Raw genomic sequence first — 23,159 nt, 5'->3', positions numbered from 1 at the left:
GCTGGGGACCCAGCCTGGCGTGTGAAGGGTTTGTGACCTAGTCTGTGAACAGGTTTGAGGGGTCTGTGAGCTCCAGACCCAGCCCTAGCTCTATAGCCACACAACGAATTAGTAACGGAGCCAGAATAGGATCCGATATCTCCTGTATCCAAATCTGTTCTTCTGCAGTGCAACATATCAACTCCCACCACTCCTCTGTATCATGACACAAATCACCTTTCATTGCCTTCAAAATAAATCGATTTGAAAGTTGACCTGGAGTGCTTCTTTTCCTCACAAATAAAATGTTGAGCACAAATGTCAAAACAGCAGGCTTAACATGGCATTTTTTAAGCTTCGGGGACTGTGAACCACATGTATAATATCCAGACTTCATCAAAAACCACTAACAAAGATGGATTCCTATGTCACAATATAAAGGCTTAGTTTTTTGCTCTTGTTGTCATCTGAATCTCTATACTTTAAAAAGAAACAAACCTGCTTTCTTGTTTTTTAACCTGTTTCCTTCTGGAAATAGGTCTCAGGGATTCCTTTTCTGGTAATACCTGTAGATCTGCTGCCAGATACACGACTAGGAGAATGAGAAGGCAACACAGGGCAAAGTATCCCACAACCCCAGCTCTGTCCCAGGATGGGCAAGTGGCCTTAGTCTTTCCCGCATCACACACACAGTAAGGTCTGAACTGGCCTAACCTCCAGCAGTCACTGGGATTTGGCTGCCCATGCACTTCCTAGGCAAAGGTCTTCTCTTTCTTTGATTGAACAGCTACTAGGATAACTTAATCTCACCACTATTGACAACTCTTGGCATGCATACATACTTGGCTACCCAACTTTCCTTCTGAGGTTGTAACAGCCAGTAGCTTGTAATTTTTCCTTATGTTATTGCTGGCTGAATTACTATAGCCTCTGTTGGTTTTACCTCTGGATCTCTCTTTGAGCATGCAGAACACTTACAACTATGAAAAAAAAGCTTCTGCTATTGTATTGCACTGTATTGTATTGTACTGTAAACATCTTCCTGGTCACTAAGTCTGAAAACAGTTAATACACTTCTCCAGTAAGGAGTTCCAGTATCTTTCATGAGATTTAGGCCAGAGGGGTCCCCAGAATATGCCCAGGCATATGAAGACACTTTTCTACTATGCAAAAATCCAACTTGTCTAGCACATATTGTTTTTAGGATTTTACCGGACTGAATGCTCCTTAAATGTAAGATTCATTCACATTCATTTTCAGTGAATTAAATTTAAAAAGAATGTCCATTGGGCATATACAAATCCTATTTTAAATACCATCTGATGTATATACTTTGGGGCACAGAGTAAGACCTCAAAGACCTGACAGATTCAAGAGAACAAATCACAGATTTAATTCCCTACACCTAACTAGAACTTTTATTTTTATCTTTCCCAAAGTTCTTTTGAAAACATTGTTAAAGTTCAACCAATTTAGGCAATGCACTTTCACAGCCAATTAAAGTCACGCTGCTGAACCTAGTGGCGCGACTGTGAGCACGTGTGCGCGGTTAAATATACATGACATAGTGCTTCCCACCTCGATCGTAAGTGTGCAACTCTGTGGCATCATTTTATTATTTTTCATGTGGGAAATGCAGAGTGTAGTTATACATTTTAGTTTTATTTATCTTTAATCGTGACGTGGCATAAGTGCGCTCACGTGTCGTGCGGCCATTGCCACCATCCATCTCCAGAACGCTTTCATCTTCCTCTACTGAAGCTCTGCGCCCAGCAAACTGGTGTTTGACTCTCGCTCCCCCAGGCCCGGGCAACCACCATTCTACTTTCTAAGTGACATGATATTTCACTTATCTTTCTCAACCATCTTCTACTTTTGGCTAAAACTCCTGTCAAGTCTCTGCATTGAGACTCTTACTCATTTTTGCATGTTCACTGTGTGAAAACACAGTCTCTTTCCTTTCAGACATTTATCTTGGGGAAAGAAGGGCATGGATACAATTTGTAACAATATATATGCTAGTAATATTGATTTGACCAACATATGTCAACGTTGAACCCCCAAAATATGTATAATCAATTATGATTCAATAAAAAACTTTAAAAAATAAAAAAAAAAAGGGCATGGAAAGTAACCAGAAGAATAAAGGTAAACCCAAGAAAGAAACAAGAATGCTGATCCTAGACTTGTATTTGTCCTCATGTTGGTTTTTATGCAGGGCCATCTATTAATCTGTTATGAATGGTAATCCATTTGCCATTTGTCTTGAATCTTTAAATCTTAATTCTCTCGGAAGGCTACAGGATTTTGACAGTTCCTCATGATGGGTTTCACTGTGAAATCTCTGCCAGTGTCCCCCTCTATTAAATTCCTTATCTATCATTCCACACAGTTTTTCTGTCCCGTGTGTGTTCTACTACATCCTGATTCCTTTTCTTCCTTCGGTGTTGTAATAGATTAGTACTCATCAATCAACTATAACCTCATTTATTGAAGAATTCTGAGTCAAGGAATATGAAAATTTGCTATTTTAGGGAAAAACTTACTGTGTGTCAAGGTCATTATGAATATTTTTAAAAAGCAGATTATGCCTAATTATTTATTCCAATGATATAGATTATCTATAAACAAGGAAATTTTTAAAAAGTTCTTGGGCTGGCAGGTTAGCTCAGATGGTTAGAACATGGTGTTGTAACATCAAGGTCAAGGGTTCAGATCCCCCAAACTGGGCAGCCGCCAAAAAAAAGAAAAAAGAAAGTTCTTTAAAAATATTCTGAGAGCAGCTATGAGAATCAGGCATCCTATTAATTATTTTTCTCTAAGGTCTCACGGATATGCTATTTGTTGACTGTAATACAAAGCTACAGTGAAGTCACACACTCAGAATGGCTGCTGAACAGTCTCCAAGATTTTTTTAGATGTGTTAAACAGATACTTACCATGAACTTTGTTTCACCCTTTGATAGAGTATCTGTAATAAAATGGACCTTTTGTAACTGCTCCACAACCTGATGTAACAGCTTTGGCTGTAGAATCATAATTAGGAAATAAGAAAAAGAGCAATTTCTCTGTTATGACAAGAAAACATTCTTAACATGAATTTTCTGATTATCTATGGAGAAATCCTCCTCCCCTTTTTTATTAATGTTCTGAGTAACTACTTTTCCCCTCTAACAGAAAATTCATCTTATCAAATGAAACATACTTTTAGAAACCACTGTTTTTCACCATTATCCTAAAACAAATATCATGTGTATTTATATGATTCATTAAATCAAAGAGTTAGCTACTTCATCTTTAAAAGGTATATATATATTGTAACATCAAAAATGTTTTGCCTTCATGGGTTTTCTAATAGAGTAAGGTTCCTCAATACTTTATTTTTTAATAGAAAAACATTTCTTCAATGAAAACCCGAATCTTATACTTAGTATTTCTAAAATATCTATGATGGACAGTAAATAACTCTGGAAATTTTTATTAAATTTATCTCTTTCAAATGTTAGACTGTCCTCCCAATTCCTGGAGGAAAAACAATACGTTCAACAACTTTCCTTTCAACAACTTACTTTGCCGTTCACAGAATTCAATCAGCACAAAACACTTCAGCTGACTTTTTAGAAAGATTAAAACTTACTATGAAAATACCCACCTATCATTAGAAAATGATATATCCCCTGCTGCATAAGACTGACCTGACCACGCTTGATTATCAATTCTGAGGTACCTGTTTGGTTGATTCCGAGGTAAAGCTTGGATGGGTCAGAAGAACGTCCATGTCGCCACTAGACGCCGCACCTGTGAGGACAAAGGACATGTAGGAAGTTCTCACAGAAACATATCCATTAGGCAAACACAGAACCACGCTGATAACACACACAGAAGAGCCTTACTTCTTACAGCCTAACTTTCTATTTCACCGTGCTTCATATTCAGTTAGTTAAAAGATTTCAATTTTCTGTCCAGCTATTCAGGTATACTGATGTAGACAGAAGTATCTGGGATAACAACAGTAATTGGCATTAGATATATACATTGCATATAACTAGTTAATTTAATGTGTTAAAAATGCACCTAAGAAATTACTCAATAATAAATAAAAACAATATTTAAAAATAACTTTAAAATACACCTATGAACAACTATATATCTAAAAATCTCAAATATACTCTAACTCTGTAAAGATTAATCAGAAAACTCACTTCAATTCTTATGATTGAACTCATTGAATAAATATTGGCAAAAATTACTATTACAGTATTATAGATAAAAATATAGCACTTTATAGTGACTTAAGTTTTGGTTTAGATCTATACAACTTCAGGCAAGTTATATGTAGCTATTTAAATCTTTCTTTTACTATATACTTATTTTTTTCATTTTAAATGTCTTTTTTTTTTTTTCGTGTGTTGCCAGTGAGGACTCTACATTCCTCTAGACCTAGTTTTCTTGTCTGTAATCTACTAAAAACTGCTTCATAGACTATTATACAACTAATTAAAAACATATGTAAAAGTACCTACTATGGTGCCTGGTACACAGCACAAAATAATCCTGTCTCTCTCCTCTCTTCATTTTGATAAGTACAGTATGCCAAACATACTTTTGGTGACTGGAGATCTTGCAGTGTCTTTGGATCATCATCCTATACGTCAATAATTTTTTATCAGATATGTAAATACAAAGAAGACTATACTGAATGTCAACTGATCTCAGGACATCCATGGAAGCTATTTAAACAAAGAAAATCCTATTATCTTCTCTTCTTCTCATTTCTTTTTCCTGAAAGCTGGATGTCTTTCACCACCCACCTACCACCAAAAGTGTTTAATCTACTTAAGAAACAAACAAAAAAAACTAAGTGAGCAAAAAAAGAGAAAAAACCCAAGCATCTATTAATAGGAGACTGGATAAGTAAAGTATGGTACATACACATGGAATGTTATACAGCTATAAAAAAGAATAAGAAAGTTACCTGATATGGAAAGAGCTCCAGAATATATTTTTAAGTGAAAAAAGAAAGGTAGAATATTGTGTACATGTTATGTTACCCTGTGAAAGAGAGGGAGTGGGATGGGGAAATCAAGAGTGTGTACTCATACTGAGTTGTACTGTCATGCAGAAGCACTGACGGGGTACACAAGAAAGTAGTTATTAATGAGACAGTGGCGGGTAGTGGATAGAATAATCAGGGTCAGGTTAGAAGTGAGATTTCTTAGTGTGTACTTTTTTTTATATTAAAGCATGTAACCATGTGACATACTTATAATAAAAGTAAAAACAAAATAGAAATATACAAATCCAGGAAGGTTGTCATATTCAACACAGCATGTATTTGACTTGCTGTGCATCAAAATCTACATTTCAAAAGTATAGAATCTAAGTTCCCACCTAAGAAGATTCTTATTTAAAGGTTTGTAGCAGGGTACAACAACGTGTGTATATTTTTAAAACTTCCTGGGTATTTCTGATGCAGACATACTTGAACAACTGGTTAACTCCAATCGTCTCATTTTGCAAAAGGGAGACAGATTTACCTGAAATCATATGATGGTAGTAGATTTGGCCTCAGCACACAGGACTTTTGACCCCAATCAAATGTTCTTTCTACTTATCAGCAGTCATGAATTTAGTTCTTCTCTCTCCTCAACTCTAGCTTCTTACGTAAGCTACCTGGAGTATTTCTAATAGCCCATCACCTATTTCCCAGGCAAAACTCCGTAGGTGGCCAGAGATTCAGTCTAGGTGCCTATTCTAAAAAGTTTTAAATAAAGTTTTCCTATTCTAATTTCAAAAGTTAATATTTTCAGCCAGTAAGAGAACAGGATCATGTGGCTCTCACTTTCCTTGTATTTGTATAGTTAGTGGAGATCTTCTAAAGAACCTGATTGTCGTAATAATTGGTTTTGAACTGATGCTTCTGAGACATTATTCCTAGGTCCATCATAGAAAACTTGGAAAATAAAGAGTAAATAAACAAAACTACCCACAGCTTCACTAGCATCTAGCCCAATACAACCATTATTAGCATTTTAATATGCCTAAAATCATTTAAAAATTTTGCTGAACTAGTCATTAAAGTATCATCCTATAATCAAATCAGGATGAATTTCCCCTAGCTATGAATACATATTCTTATCTATAAACAAACTTAGCTAATACTACTGGGTCTTAGTAAGTCTAAAAGGTAACACAAAGTATGTCTGTTAAATCTAAGTTTTTCATTTACATTAGGCAATTTTTAACATCAAGGCATGAATAACCCAAGATTAGGAAGTATGTTACCTCTTCTGAAACTGCCACAGACCGTAGCAATGTATTCAGAATCTACTTTTTTAACTTCATTTAGTACAATATCCTAATAAAAGAAAAATTAAGTCAGTATTCCAAAAATGGCTTTCACCAAGTGACATTCTCAATTCTAATAAAAAAATAAAAATAAAATTCAGCACACTCTTACTTGCATTTGTAACATCTCTTCACGAGGAATTCTTTTCTCAAAGTCCTCAAAATATCTATAAAGACAGAATAAGTAGACAAAATATTTTTGTAAAATTTAAATCTCCTCATTGGCCAGCCACCAAAAAAAAATTTTTTTTTAAATCTCCTTAAAAATTAAATTGCCTACCATAACAAGTGTCCTCATACGAGCAGAACATTCTCAAAAATCAAGACTAAAATTCGTTGAAAAGACAATAGCAAAATTTGCGGGAGGGTGGGGAGGGGAGGGAGTTATTAGATCAAAATCCTTAAGTGTTATCCTTTGTAATATTCCAGAGACTCCATCTAAACTTATCTGTAAATAAGCTTCATATTCATGTAAAAAGAGTAAATAAATATATTTAAGTTAGTGCATGTTTTCAAAGTAGATTGCTCTTTACTGGCAAGTCAAGGGGTTATAGTTTGCTGCTCTTAAATTCTGCAAAATTATCATATTTTAAAATATTATCCTAACACATGGATGAACCTAATCAACAATATGCTAAGTAAAAGGAGACAGTCACAAAAGACCAGAAACTGTACAATTTCATTTACATGAAATGTTCAGAACAGGCAAATCTGTAGAGACAGAAAGTAGATTAGTGGTTGTCTAGGGCTGAGGAAGGCACTGGGAGGAAATGGAGAATGACTGCTGATAGGTACAAAGTTCTTTTTGGGATAACAAAAAATGTCCTAAAACTGACTGTAGTGATGTTGCTACAGCTCTGTGAATATACTAAAAGACATTGAATTGTACACTTTAAATGAGTAAATTCTATGGTGTATGAATTATATCTCAATAAGACTATTATGAAAATATCTCAGTAAGAAATAATGTGTAAGCATATGTCTGAGAATGAAGTGCCTGTTCAAAGCCAATTCCCACAACAACCAAGTTTGTCGAAGACCCCTATTTACTATGCAAATACAAGGAAAGTAAGAACCAAACCATCCTGGTCTCTTTCTGGCTCAAAATTTTGGAATGGTAGTATAACTCCAAAAATTTTATGGTAAGGCATCAACATAAAAAGTTCAGAAGGTTATTAGAACTGAATCACCAACCAGACTATATAATACCAGAGTGGATATACATAGTGCTATGCACTGTAATTGTAAATAATCAATTTTTAGAAATGAGGGTTCCCAGATTATATCTGCCACACAAAATAATTATTGATGCTGATATAGAAACATGCCTACTAGTTATTTCTATACTGTTATTTAGGTGTTTGCAGTTTTTCCTTTTTTTAAATTTAGTTTTTCATTTTCATGTCTTATCTTCTCAGGTATACTATAAACTCCTTAACAGCTACACAGAACCTATTATATATCCTTACCCTAGACCTAGTGCAGAGCTCTGTACAACATAAGCATCACTGCCTGATACACTCAGTTGTATGTATTTTAAGAGGAAGTTCCCTGCTAAAGCCAAGAGAATGAGGGAAATCCTCAAAACAAGTAAACAAATTAGAAAGCAATAATAAAACATGTAAACAGAGGCATATACTCTACAAGAATCTGCAATAAATCTTAGCATTTCTGAATAGAAAAATGGTTGCATTAAAGTAAGTATAAAGAGTTATTGTGTGTGAAAGAATGTTTATAAAAATTTTTAGGGCCGGCCCCGTGGCTCACTTGGGAGAGTGCGGCGCTGGTAGCGCTGAGGCCACAGGTTCGGATCCTATATAGGGATGGCTGGTGTGCTCACTGGCTGAGTGTGGTGCAGACCACACTATGCTGAGGGTTGTGATCCCCTTACCGGTCAAAAAAAAAAAAAAATTTTTTTACTTTTGTATCTCAAGTGTCAAAAGAACACTTGCTGTCTTACTTCAGCCCAATTCGCTGATGATGGTTCAATTTATCTTCATTTTTTCTGAGATCTGCAAAGAAAATAAATAAAATTGAAGTGTTAAATACTTTTTGGAAAAAATGCTAAACTCAATGACCCTTTTCACAAAGAACTACCTGGGGAAAAATTTATTGAAATGACTTTAAAAACACAAAAGTCAGAAAAAATTTCAGATATTAAGAACTAGATTACAGTAACTCTTCCAAAAAAAAAAAAAGTGACGCTTCAATGTAGTGAACCTAACAGTTGATTTCATGATCATTTTTATTTATTAAATCAAAATTTCAATTTCAGTTACATGAAACAAGATAAAACATAGTAGACTACAAATTTCACTGGCAATTACAAAAACCCATCTTACAAGAACCAATATTGTTTAATTTACTGTTAATAGCAACAGTAGTCACCACAGTTCTGAATGTTTTACAATTAACTACTTCATTCATGTTCTTTTGTTTATTCACTCCTTCCTTCAATCAGTACTGAGTACTGATTTTTGTAGGCATTGTGCTAAAAATCCTGTTGAGAGGTTTTATCTTCATTTTTTACACTTGATCTTAGCCAAAAGGCCGAGAAGAGATATTTTCGTTTTTAATTAAAAAAAAAACTGTCACGACTTCCTGTCTTAAGTCTAAAAGTGACTTGGCTCCATTTGGGTGTTCCTTTACTGGGCATGAACACAATAGCAAGCCTTGTTAAAGAACAGCAAGGAAAGTACGAGTATGCTTCAAAAGCAAATTGCATAATCACCCTCATATTTACAAATGTATAAATTCCCTCTGGAGATAAAAATGGAGAAAAATAAACATCTTTATGATACATGGAGCACTTAATATTTCGCACGGTTGTGTGCACTCTGAAAACACTAAAGTATATAACTAAAAATGAAATGGAAATATTGTTTGTTTTATAGACATATATAGACAGACAACAATAGCTATATTACATATCTGTGAATTGTGAAATAATATAAAAACCAGAACAGTAGATCCCTGACATTACCAAGAGGTGCAACCAAATACCTTTGAGAAACCCACAAATTCTTGAGCTCTTTAGCCAATCGTTTCACTCAGAAAAACTGTATACGCCACAAGCAGAAAAGCACAAACTCCCTCTGAAATGCACATGTAAAGTTCATTCTCTTGCTATGTGAATGACACAAATACTTAACTTGGTAATATTACTAATTAATTATGCCTCATAAGAATCAGCTGCCATTTTTAAGTACTTATTATATACCGAACATTCTGCTAAGTGCTTTACATACATTATTGCATTAAATCGTATGAGGCAGAAATACCCATTTTGCAGCTGAGGAACTGAAGCCACCCTTCTGAAGAGCAGTGGAGGAGGGATTCAAACCCAAATCAGTCTCCAAAACCTGTCCACTTAACCATTTGGGTTGCTTGTAAATAGTTGAAAACTCACAAATACTAAATCCCAAATGCCACAGATGTACTGTAATGAATTCATATTATAGCATGTGCCCTTGAAAAGTATGAAGAGATAAATTATACTTAAAGGACTGATATAGGTTTAAGGAAAACATTATAATTACTTGACTTAGGCTCTATTTTTATCATTTCTTTGAAAGCAAAAATTCTTCCAATAAGCACTGCAAATATCTTAAAAAATCTTTCTCAATATATATCTTAGCTTTTAGTCTGATGTGTAAGACTTTGTTGTCTAAAGTTTTATTAAAGAAATAAAAGTAATTTAAATCTTCTAAAAATCTGCTAATGGTAACTATTTCATTCCCTTTAAAATAAAAAGTCACTTCTTAACTCTTCTTGATTTTCTTTCTGTTACAAACCTAAAAATATTTAAGATGGGAATATAAACTATATCCTATATCTATTCTCTACTGCAGAGTTAAAAAGAAAATCTTATCATCTGTATCTACAGATTGAGAATAGGTTTTTCTTTTCTTTTCTGTTTTTTCTTTTTTCACCTGGCTTGTATGGGGATCCAAACCCTTGATTTTGGTTTTGGTGTTACACCACTGCGCTCTAACCAACTGAGCTAACCAGCCAGTCGAGAACGATTTTTGTTAGAGTATTAACAGTCCTTCAGGACCATATTTAACCTGAATTTAGTTACCTATTGTCATACTTACCTTCTAATGTTTTAATTCCTTCATCTACAAACTTCCTCGCAGCAGATGGACTATAAGAAAGAATTATCAAGATCAGGTAAAATTCAGGATCCTTGTAACAAATAAGCAACTATAAATATGTCTTGTCAAACAAAAATCTGCTAAAAAGAGTTAAACAAGACCTGCTAAAATGTTACATGGTTACCTTGGTAATGTTCAATTTTATCCAAAGCCAGAATTCTTGAAGTTTCAATCATTAGGAAGACAGCCATAAACTTGGACGTGAAAAAGAAGTCTAAGCAGCTAGCTGTCATAATGCCCATGTATAGACATATATATGGGCACTTGAAAACTGTTCACTCATTCAACTAGGGTTTACTGAGAGCCCGTTATGTGCCAGATACTTTCCTAGGTGCTGAAGATATGGCAGGAGTAAGACAAATAAGAGTGCTGGTCTTTACCCACTTACATCCCAGCGGGTAGAGAAACAATAAACAGATACATATACAAACAGGAAAAATGTCAGGTAGACGCAATAAAATAGGATGGCAGGACAGAGTGGCTGGGTCCTCCTATAAACTGGATGGTAAGCACAGGGGTGAGATGATATTTAAGATGAGATTTGAATGACAAAGAGCCAGTCTTGGGGGATTCAGGGTGAAAAGTATTTCAGGCAAAGGAAATAATGAATACAAAGGCCCAAAAGATGGCATGAGCTTGTCTTGTTCAAGAAAAGAGAAAAACTTGCATGGCTAGAATGACATAAGTGATGGTAAGTATGGCTATGAGACACCATTGAGAAGTATGCAGGGGGCAATCTCTATTATGTGTTTTAAGTCAGGCTGGTAAATTTGTATTTTATTCTAAGTGCAATGGGAAGTACTCAAAATAATACGAATGGAAGAGTAATGAGCAAAGCAGTGATAAGATCTGATTTAGGTTTAAAAAAAAATCACTGTGACTGCTATGTTTATATAAGTAATTCAGGACATCAAAAATGATTAAAGATGCTCTTATAGAATGGCAGATGCCGAAGGACCCTTAGAAATTAACCTAATCTCCCTCTTGTTTTACAGGGAAGGAAACAATCTTAGAAAGATGAACTGACTTGCTCAGGTCACAGATCTAGCTGGTGGTAGCACTGGGATCAGTACCCAGATTTCCTCGCTCTTCCCCCTGTACAGCAAAATGAAGTGGGAGCATGAAACAGAAAGAAACACACACACACACACAAGCACAACAGTCTGGGGCCACTGCGTTTTGAGACAAATAACCCTATACAACTTAGTAACCTTGTGCAAACATCATGATGTTACAGAAACTGATACTGAGATTAGGAAGGTAACGTGGCATAGAAAAAATAAAACTGAAGACGTGGGTTCTAATCCTGGCTCTGCCATGGTTACTCATTTTCTGTATTCAAGTTTCTGTTTTCTTGTCTGGAAAGAGAGAATAATATAATAGATGCTGTCTAAAACACCTTTTTTTTTTTTTTTTTTTTGGTGGCTGGCTAGTATGGGGTATGGGGATCAGAACCCATACCTGGTGTTATAAGGCTGAGCGCTAACCAACTGAGCTAACTGGCCAGCCCTTCAAACATCTTCTAATGAAAATTTTATAATGACCTTGAGTCCCCAAGGAGTCATTTTCAGTATACAAGTTGTCATTTTCAGTATGTAATAACTTTCACTGAAAATGCTGCCATTTAAAGGGACAATCATCATATATCTAAAGGAATGACCCATTCCATAAAGATAAGAGATAAGTAAAGCATTATAGCCTTATTATTTCAATGTCAATCTTTCTTTGTCCAGTGTTAAAGAAGCGCGCTTTGGTGTTAGCTCAAATTTTAAGATAAAGATTCCTTCATTAAAAAACGTTTGAGTGCTTGCTCCAAATTCATGAAGTGCTATGAAAAAAAGCGTGAATGCTTAGGATAAATATGCTCAGAGAAACAAAAGAGGCACAATCTGGAGCAGGCAATAACAAGCACACAGAGCAAGTGCAGTAGAGGTAAGAGAAAGGAGAGGTTATTTCTGGCTGGGGAATCCAACTGGTTTCAGGAAGGAGCTGACATCTGCCTTGGCTGGGGTTTTACAGTAGAGGCAGTATCTGAAGAACTGGCCTCAGACACATAAACTATGGAAGGGTGAATTGTATGGGCTAAAGCACAGAGGTGGAAAAGTACAGATTTTGAAGAAAAACAGCACATAATTTAGTTGGCTGACCTGAAAAATAAAATCAACGTACTACTGTGTCTGCTTAAAAAATAGTTCTTACCCAATGCCACTAACTCGAGTCAGGAAATTGATGGATGAACTCGTATCATCCTGCCGAATCTTTAAGAAAAACAAAGTCTAATGATAATTTAGGAATGTTTTGAGTACTCAAACAATCTTACTGGAAATACAGCAATATGCTGAGAGACATAAAGAGCCGTTTACGCACATACGTGTGGATAACACACAGGAATGTTCATATAGAAGCTAGGTGCTTACAGGCAGCTAACAGTGCTAATGATCTCTAGTTTATCCAAATTTTTTACAAGACCTATTTAACAAGACCAGAAATGATATAATTACTATCATTAGGGTGAAATAAAACCATAAAAATGTTTGGGAGAGTTTAAGCATAAAAATTTTAAAAGATAACAATCTTTTAGTCAAAGTTTATAATCTCTTTTCTGAATGGTACTGAAAATGGAGCTAACTCCATTGTAGATGTTCACAGTCTCTTAAATGCCACATAAAATAAGTGAATATTTTATAGAAACAATATTCAAATTTTTCTAAATAAAATAAAGCCATAAACTCTGCTCATCTCTTTTTCTTTTGAGTCTCACTAGAGTGACATCAATCACCAATATTTATTTTTTATTTAGCAATAATGCTAAATAATAGTTGCCATAAGGCAGACACTATAATCAAATAAGTAAACAAATAAGTTAAAATTTTACCTTTTCCAATTTACGCAATTTCCCAGTCGCTAAAAACTCATCAATCTTTTCAGCAATTTTCGTTCCTACTCCAGGCTACATAGAAAATTGAAAGTATAAAAGTCATACAAATACAATGTTTACTAAATCACTAAAAGATAGAGTAAAAAGTAGGAAATGAAAAACAAATGAATATCACATGACAAGTCTTCATGGGACACAGAACACTGAACCCCAAGAAAAATGAATTCTCCCAGAGGCAAAATACTTAAATGATTGAAAAAAAGAAACCCTAATGATTGTAAATGTCTCTTGTTTATTTAAAATTAACTTTTGTTGTAAAAAATTTAAAAAATATAGTTTCATAAAGAATATTAAATCACTTGTCAATCTCATTGCCCTGAAAATTAAAATCATCTGTAATTTTATCCCCTAACATTTGTTATTTACTACTTGACTTTTTTTCTGCTTATATATATAAACAGAATGTGTGTTTATATATACCTACTTTTTTCTTAATATATCATGAACAAATTTCCATAGCAATCAAAAAATGAAACTATCGGGGTACATAGCATATCACTGTATGAATGTATAATAATTTACTTAACAAATATCTTACAGGTGAACATTAAGATGGCTTCCAGTTATTTGATACCATAACAATGCTGTCATGAACTGCCTTTAGATCAGAGGTTCTCAAGCTTTTGCATACATCAGCATCACCTAGGGTACTCGTTAAACACAAGGCCAAGTCCCACCCTAGAGCTTCTGGTTCTCTACATCTGGTGTGAGGCCAAGATGTGCATTTGTAACTTTCCAGGTGCTGCTGAAGCTGCTGGTCTAGACACCACACTTTGAGAACTCTAGAACTGCACATTCCAACATGGTACACTAGCCACGTGTGACAATTTAAATTAATTAAAATTAAAAATTCAATTCTTCAGTCACACTAGCCATGTTTCAAGAACTCAATAGCCAAATGTAGCTCATGGTTGCCATACAGGACAGCACGGCTCCAGAATATAAGCTGTGAGGGAGCAGAGATCCTGTCTTTTCATTGTTTTATCCCTAAAGTCTGGAGTTTAGGTGCTCAGATATTGTAAACTAATGAATCCTTATTCCTTAGGACAAATTCTTCAAAGTGGAATTGCTAGGTCAAAGGATATATACATCCTGTCAACATTCTCCCAAAGATCCTTCAGAAAGGCTTCCATCAGGGGCCAGCCCCGTGGCGCACTCGGGAGAGTGCAGCGCTTGGGAGCGCAGCGGCGCTGAGCGCAGTGCAGGCAAAACCACGCCAAGGGTTGCAATCCAATCCCCTTACCGGTCACAAAAAGACAAAAAAAAAAAAAGGCTTCCATCCGTGGTAAATAAGGGTCCTTCTCTTCACATCCTCATCCACATTGTATGTTATATTTGATTATTTGACAGGCACTATATAGTATCTTGTTTTAGTTTGGAACTTTGATTATTAGTGAAGTTGAAGTTTTTCTCATGTTTACTGGTCCTTTTTAAACATTCAACATGCATAATAACATGCATGCCAGTTATTTCCTACAGTCTCTTAGTCCTAAGTTCACTCTTCCATATTCCTGATTTATTATTTAATAAATGTCCTCAAATTACTGAATGCATATTCAAGTTCTGAAAATAGCAATTACCAGATAGAAATGAACAAAAGATTTAGGAAGTAGAATAGATAGAAAGGGAAACTGTCCAGGCTTCTCATTCCCTATATCAGAAGATAAAAAGAAAGAAATTATTTTTTCCTTTACATATAGTACTACAATAATTTTACTTAATAACATAACGTGGAGCAACTTAGACCCAGGCTATCTTAAATACCTAACATTCAGATTTCTAGAATTACTGAGAAGCACTCATATGGGCTAGATAGATCTGTGATTTTTTTTTTTTTTTTTTTTGGTTTTGGTGGCTGGCCTTTAAGGCGATTTGAATCCTTGACCTTGATTCTTTAAATAATAGTGAAAAAGAATGATGAGATTTTTATGTTAAGTCCAGTCTTATGCAAAAGGAGTTTTGAATACTTTTGTATTCTTTTTAGGGATTCACCATAAACTCGGATTTGGGATGAAGTGTATTAGAACTTTTCAAAAGTCTTTCCCTAATAAATGAGAAGGATATCTACAATAAACATAAAAAGGAAGTTCAGTAGTGATAAAAGGGGAACAGAATGGAAGGAGGAATGATTCCTGAGGTTAACATTGGGTCAGTTCACCAAGATAGAAACTCAGAATTACAGTCTAACATATTTATTAACTTTCTTTGCTAGCCTATTTGGGAAAAATATACTGATGCTGAGAACTGCTCATGGCCACAAGGATTTAAAACCTATACAACTCAGTATGATTTGTACTGAGAAACAAATTCAAGGTTAAGATGGCACATGATTAATATGGATAATTTGTCACTCAGTCACAAGATGTACAAGATTTATGGTAATGTTATGACTTTGAAAGGTGAAAATATACTCTCAAGGCCCTCATGAGAAAGTTAAGGACAATCAAATATTAATACTTAAATTCAAGAAGACTTCTGTGAAATACAAATAGGTAAAGAACAACAGAAGGAGTTATCACTATCAGGACTTGGACTAATCAAAGCTATGTCAGTTTGGCATCTTTAACAAAAACATGATATTGTCCTTAAATGTGAGAAGCTTTAATCATTTAGTGAGATTTAGATGAAAGAGAACAATCTATCAATAGATAGACCTTCCCAGGATATTCCTGATGAGATTATTATGAATCACCAAGAGATGAGATCCTCTAGAAATTGTGACACTACCAACACACAGGGTTTCATGGAAATTGCTTTATAGAGAACAGGATTAAATGCCATCATAGAGGAGGTGCTTAATCATCTCTTTGGGGAACACTATCTCACATAAGTTCCTATACTTATGTGATATGCTAGTATCAGATAAGCTAGTACCACTTCATCATCACGCTTTTCTTAAAGACCAACACTCAAGCTGAAATTCAATGTGAAAGTGAGTACATTTATATATGTCAAAGAAGAGAAAAAAGATTGTAAATGCATATATTTAAAGTTTTAAAAATCCACCCTTCCCCAAATAAAAACATTTTAAGCTTGAAAAAGTGTGCTTGAAACGGCATTAATATTATTCCAAGAAACCCCCTGCGTGAGTCATAGTAGCTTCAGAGGAGTGAGTTTAGTTTGTGGGAACCCACCAAATTTGTACACATGTGAACTTTTCAGTCAGCTTGCTCACTAAACTTACCAATTTCTTAGCTTCTGCTCCACTCTTTATTTTGTGTGGGTACTTCGCTATAACAGATGCTGCTTTTCTATAAGAAAAAAAAAAAATCAGAAATCCAGCAAGACCTTAAATTTTTCTTATACATATTCAAGCAAATATCCAGTTTACACTTTTACCAAAATAACTAATTTTCCACTTCCATGTAAAACTTAAAACTCAGATGAGCGAACAGACTACCTACTATATCACTAACTTTTTAAAGTATCTTGAAAATCCTCACATTTGAAGATAATATGATTTTAACCGTATTTGGTACTATGCATGGTTTCAGGCATCCACTTGGGGTCTTAGAATGGTTTCAACCTGCATTCCCTTACGTCCTTATATCAGTTCTTTTCTTTTTTAATAGCTCCTATTTCCGTTCAGCACAAAGCAGTGGCCTGTAATCACAGAGCCACACACAGCTGGCTCAGTAATCTGGTGGCAGACTGGGTACACCCTAGGTGCTCACTGATAGTATCCTGTCTATAATTTCAATGCTAAATGTAGTTTAGAGTTGATGCTGATAAAAAGCGATTGTTCAGCCAAGTTTAAAGCATAAATACTGGACAGTCTTTGGAACCTTGGATTTCCATTCTATTCTAACACATATAAACCTTTAGATTCAAATTTCAACTTCACTATTACTATATGACTGATGATGACTCTGGAAAGGACAAGTTACAGGGTAAGGAGCACACTTAATCAGGAGATATACCAGGCTTATACCTGGAGAGGATTCTATCAGGAAAGGCAAGTAGTTCCTGATAATTGGTACTTTGAGGCAAAGCCTGAAAGAGAAGAACACTTGGATCATGAGAGGCCTTTCATATGCCATAATAGATCTGGGCTTTATCAAGGTAGAGAAAATATTTAATTATTTTATATGGGAGAGTGACAAGATTAGAAAACTATTTTCATAAGAATACAAGGGGAATTCATAAAGTTCATGGAAAAATGGAACTAAAAGATGAAAATGAAAAATATAAACTTTATTTCTCAACATAAGTTCCATCAAGCTCAAGACACTTTGTAAGTGATGATACCAGCCGTTTAGTCCATCCCTAAAGAACTGAAGGTCCTGAGGATTTAACCATGTTAATGCAGTCTTTTTTACATTATTAACTGAAGAAAAATGGATGCTCTTTAAAGCTTTTTTAAGATTAGGCAAAAAGAAGTCACAAGGAACCAAAACAGGACCGTAAGGTGAATGCTTAATGGTTTCCCATCGAAACGCTTGCAAAATTGCCCTTCTTCAGTAAGAGAAATGAGCAGGAGCATCATTGTAGCAGAAAGACTCTCTGGTAAAGCTTTCCTGGGCATCTTTCTGCTAAAGCTTTGGCTTTCTTTAAACATTCTCCTAATAAGCAGATATTAGCATTCTTTGGCCCTCCAGAGAGTCAACAAGCAAAATGCCTTGATCATCCCCAAACCTGCTGCCATGACCTCTGCTCCTGACTGGCCTGCTTCTGCTTTGACTGGACCACTTCCACCTCTTGGTTGCCATTTCTCTGACTGTGCTTTGTCTTCAGGATCACACTACTAAAGCCATGTGTCATTTCCTGTTACAATTCTTTGGAGAAAGGCTTCAGGATCTTGATGCCACTTGTTTAAAATCTCCATTGAAAGCTCTGCTCTTGTCTGCAGCTGATCTGGGTGTGACAGTTTTGGCACTCATGGGGCAGAGAGTTTGCTCAGCTGTCATTTTTCAGTCAGAGTTGTGCCAGCTGAACCAGTTGAGATGTCTATAGTGCTGGCTGTTGCTCCTGCTGTTAATCATCAGTCCTCTGCGGTTAGGGCGGGAACACGATTAACTTTTTCCTGGCAAGCTGACGTGGATGGTCTGACGCTGCTGCAGCCCGTCAGGTGGGCGGACGTGGATGTGGATGGCCTTCATCTTCAACATCGTCTCGTCCCTTCTTAAAACAAGTTCTCCATTTGTGAACTGCTGATTTCTTTGGGGCATTGTCCCCATAAACTTTTCGTACAGCATCAATGATTTCTCCATTTTCCACCCAAACTTCACCATAAATTTAATGTTTGTTTATCTAAATTCAATTTTAGCAGGATTCACGTTGCTCTGATAGGAGCTCTTTACAAACTGATGTCTTATCCTTCTTAATGCCTCAAACTAGATCCTGTTTGGACATGTTACAACAAGTTAGTATGAATTTATTTTGATGCAAAAAAAAAAAAAATAGAAATCCATGTATATTTTTTTCATAACACATTTTCCAGATACTTTTTGAAGACCCCTCGTATTTTGACCACTAACAGGAGAAATGTAAAGATATATGAAAAAACACTCAACATCACAGGGAATCATCAGGGAAAGACAAATTAAAGTCGCGATGAAATAACTAATCATTCTAATTAGAATGGCTATTATCAAAAAGAGAGAAAGCAACAAATGCTGGTGAGGATGTGGAGAAAAGGGAACTCTCATATACTGTTGGTGGGAATGTAAATTAGTGCAGCCATTATGGAAAACAGTGTGAAGGTTACTCAAAAGACTAAAAATAGAGGGCTGGCCAGGTTAGCTCACTCCGTTAGAGCAGTGTCATAACACCAAGGTCAAGGGTTCGGATCCTAGTACCAGGCAGCCACCAAAAAAAAAAACAAACCTAAAAATAGAACTACCTTATGACCCAGCAATCCTGCTACTGGGTATGTATACAAAGGAAATGAAATCAGAATATTGAAGAGACACCTGCACCCCCATGTTCACTACAGCAATATTCACAATAGCCAAGAGATCGAATGATCCTAACTCAACAAACAGATGGATAAAAAAAAAAGTGGTATGTGTCCAGAATGGAATACTATTCAGCTATACAAAAGAAAAAAATCCTGTCATTTGCAGCAACATGGATGGAACTGGAGACCATTATGTTAAGTGAAATAAGCCAGGCAGAGAAAGATAAATACCACATGATCTCACTCGTGGAACCTAAAAAAAAATGATTCTCATAGAAATAGAGAATAGAATGGTGGCTACCAGAGGATGGGGAGGGGAGGAGGGAGGAGGAGAGCAAAAGAGGTTGGTCAACAGGTACAAAGTTAGTTAGATAGGAAGAATAAGTTCCGGTATTCTAGTGTGACTACAGCTAAGAATAGGGTTCAAAATAGCTAGGAAAGATGTTGAATGTTATCGCCCCAAAGAAATGATAAATGTTTAGGTGATGGATGGTTGCTTTGCCTCCCACAGATTTGTCACCTCTCTTCCCCTGGGTGACAGAGCTGCAAAGGATTACTCAAAGCCCATCTCTTCTGAGCAGTGAGAAGCCCTGAAGGGGTTAATCTCCCGGAACTCTCAAGAGAGAGGCATTCCTCCCATTTGGGAAATTAACCACGAATTGGGGTTCTCTTCCCACATTTATTCTCCAGACCAGGAAGTTACAGGAAGAGAACATGGGTGGGGTTATAGTTTAACAATATAGGCTGGTAACATTCAGTAAAACAAGCAAGGTGATATTCCATAATGCAATTTGCAAGAAGTTAAGTCAATCCACCAACAAAAGCTTGATCTTAGCAAACATTCTCTCTCCTTACAGCAATTTCCCAGTATCTTTACATATCAATCAGTAACCTGTCTGTCCTTTAGCCAGCAACCTTGCTGTGCTGCAATTCTTTATCTTACAAGAGACTAGCCTGGGGAAAAATTTCCTGTCTTTTATAAGGTTAACATTTTATATGTACTTTTAAGAAGTTAGGCTAAACGTGAAACTACAAGAAACTAGGCCCTGTGAAATATATTTGCTTTATAAATGTAAGTATATTCCACAATGGATATGCTAACTACCCAAAGGGGATCATTATACAATACGTGCATGTATTGAAACAACACACTGTGCCCCATAAACATGTACAATTAAAGATAAACAAAAATAAATAAATAAAAGAGAAATGTATGTGGGGTAGGCAGGAGTATTCCAGACTTATTTCACACTCAGACCATATGCCCTTAAGCAAACATAATTACTGACTTCTAGAAAATGATATACCCTTCATGTCTCGATGCCTTTGTCTAGATTGACCCTCCTCTCACTTGTCATCGATGAACTTCTTCAAGACTAAACACTTCGTCTCTGAAGACTGCTGTGACCCAAATAGAATATAGGATTGAATATCTCTATGATTTCTAGATTATCAAATGTATACATGATAGCACAATTACTTTACATAGGAGGGAGCATAATCAGTTTTGAGTTATGTTGAGTGGGAAGGGAGCTGAGTAGAAATCAAGGGAATACAGGGGTAAAAATTTGGAGAAAATCCCAGTGAGACACAGATTTGAAGTCACTGACGTAAGTGGTAAGATTGCCAGGGAAAGTATGAAAGTGAGAAAGAGGGCTAAAGGCAGACTTCTGGGAACTCCCAACTTTAAAAGGTTAGAAGAAGAGATGAAAGAACATAAGGGAGTGCCATCACCGAAGTCAAGGGAAAAACTTTCATGGAATAAGCTAGTGGTGAATGTCACCAAGAGTCCAATAAGATGAGCTGTAGGCGACAGCATTTTCAGAGAAACGGTAGGATGGGAATTACATTGCAACAGGATAAGGAATGACTAGGGACAAGGAAGTCCAGGCAAGGAACACAGACTATTCAAGAAGACTAACTGTAACTTGAGGAAAGAGATAAGGTGCTAGCTAGAGGGAAGATAAGATTATTTTGTTTTTGTTTTTAAGAGCTGAGGGACTTAGACAGGTTTACAGGCTAAGGAGCAGAAACAGGCGGATGTGTAATGGCTCAGGCCCCTAGTGAGATGGACAAGGTAAGATCCCACAAAGGCGACAGGATCAGACACAGATCAACCAGATGGAAAGATGTCATTCCTTCAACCACATCTATTTCACAGTATGTCATCTGCTGTCTTTCATTATGGCTTAAAATCACAATGCATTTCAGTAGTTCACATTTAGTGATGGGAAAAACACGTATCAGGCTACGTCTGTTTTCAACCAGAATTATCTGATTGATCCTACAGAGAGGATCAAATTCTTCCAGAAATATTGAACAAGGTACCACCCTCAGTTCATGCTTTTTTGCTCTGCTGTAGATGGCCCAAGTATCCACTGGACCCTCAGCTTTGCTAATTGCCACACTAATTCGGGGCGTCCCAGAACGCACATGCTTCCAGAAAGTGCTGAGCTGTCCCACCTGTAAGCATTGTACTTGTGGATAGCCTGGCTCACGTTCTTCTCAAAGTTCGCGAGTTCTGAAAAGGCAACGAGAGACTCGGTGAGCAAGAGCCACGAGCAGACAAACAAGAAGTGTTTCCTGGAAGAGGAGGTGGCAGCCTCCACGGGCCATACCAAAGGGAGCCCGAGCGGTGACCCACGAGTCCCCGGCAGGATGACCATCGGCCACCGGCCCAGCGGAACGTCCCCAAGGGAGACGATCCCACCCACTGGGCGAAGGAAGAAGGGCAGGCAAGGGGGTGGAAGGAAAGGAGAAGAAAGCCGGCGGGGCGAGGCCCGGTGCTCACCCGTGAGCATGTCGGTGATTCCCCCGTTGAGAGTCTCCTGCGGCGCCTTCCGTTTGCTCATGGTGGCCTGCACCCGACGACCCCAGAGTGTTCGGAACCCGAGACCGGTCCCTCTGCTAGCTTGAAGGAGCCACCAGGATTTGCAGAGGGGCGGGAACAGCCCAGCCCCAGCCAGGCCGGCGCGACCGGCACACAATGGCTGCCTTTGACAGGAGGCGCGGCGCCGGGCGCGCGTGGTGACGTCACGAGACGGGGCGGGGCCGGGGCGGGGCTCCCGCGGCACTTGGGGGTGCGGCCAGAACCTGCAAGAGGCAGGCTGGAAGTGGGCGCCTGGGAGTTACACCCGAATGAGGTTATTATGGGAAGACCTGGATTCTTCATCTAAGAGATTGTATCTGTTTTCCCAGTGTTTGTTTGGAATCCTGTCTCTAGAGGAGGAAAACAGGAGTCCGATTTTGTGTGAAATATTTACTGTCAAACTTTCTGTAAGAATACAGTGCAGTCCACACTGCAGTGGAGCTCTGTGCTAAGGTGCTGCAGGAGCCTGGAATGAAATATGCGAAGGTCGAGGGTTCAGATCTCCTTATTGGCCAGCCACTGGCGGGAGCTGGGGTGGAGGGGAACCATGCCATACAAAACTTTTTAGCGCATCTGCCCACCAATGTCAAAAGATATTTTATTTTTAATTCCCCTGCCTTTTGTGGTAGGGGCCAAAGTGATGAAAAGACCACAAGAAAGGGAAAAATATTTGACCTAGATAATGATCAATGGAACGTTGGTAATATGATGACCTATATCTGAGAAATTTACAATCTGCTTGCAACTCAGTGAATATCTATTCCCCTCTTATTTCAGTTTATTTTATCAGGGTGGCCATGGGGTAATCACGTGCCCTGGGTGTCTCATGACTGAGGAGTGGGAAAGTAACAAAGTGTCCTCTGCAAGGAAAATGGAGTCAGTTTGGTTCACAGGCCTGCCTTACTCTGTCTCGGTTACAAATTCCCTCCTGAGGGCTGAGAGCACAGCTGTGCAGCTGGAGGCAGAAAC

General features: G+C 37.1%; 1 protein-coding gene across 4 annotated transcripts in view; it reads right to left on the bottom strand.

Annotated features, from left to right (window-relative positions):
* The window catches only part of POLB (DNA polymerase beta), a 29,181-nt gene extending 6,859 nt beyond the window's left edge, over nt 1-22,322 (bottom strand). For 2 of the 4 annotated variants that reach the window (XM_063079881.1, XM_063079879.1), the window contains exons 1-11: nt 22,113-22,322; nt 21,755-21,842; nt 16,607-16,673; nt 13,360-13,434; nt 12,684-12,742; nt 10,425-10,474; nt 8,288-8,339; nt 6,440-6,494; nt 6,265-6,337; nt 3,707-3,777; nt 2,919-3,005 (exon numbers count right to left, since the gene is read on the bottom strand). In XM_063079881.1, coding sequence (XP_062935951.1) covers nt 2,919-3,005; nt 3,707-3,777; nt 6,265-6,337; nt 6,440-6,494; nt 8,288-8,339; nt 10,425-10,474; nt 12,684-12,742; nt 13,360-13,434; nt 16,607-16,673; nt 21,755-21,842; nt 22,113-22,173 — 738 coding nt within the window. In that variant the 5' untranslated portion in view covers nt 22,174-22,322. The remainder of the gene's footprint in view (nt 1-2,918; nt 3,006-3,706; nt 3,778-6,264; nt 6,338-6,439; nt 6,495-8,287; nt 8,340-10,424; nt 10,475-12,683; nt 12,743-13,359; nt 13,435-16,606; nt 16,674-21,754; nt 21,843-22,112) is intronic. The other 2 variants (XM_063079882.1, XM_063079883.1) reach the window with 2 other exon arrangements.
* Between the last annotated feature and the right edge of the window lie 837 nt (nt 22,323-23,159).

Source organism: Cynocephalus volans, chromosome 15, assembly GCF_027409185.1.
Source record: "Cynocephalus volans isolate mCynVol1 chromosome 15, mCynVol1.pri, whole genome shotgun sequence".
Classification (NCBI taxonomy): domain Eukaryota; kingdom Metazoa; phylum Chordata; class Mammalia; order Dermoptera; family Cynocephalidae; genus Cynocephalus; species Cynocephalus volans.
This window is presented reverse-complemented; position numbering and strand designations above follow the sequence as displayed.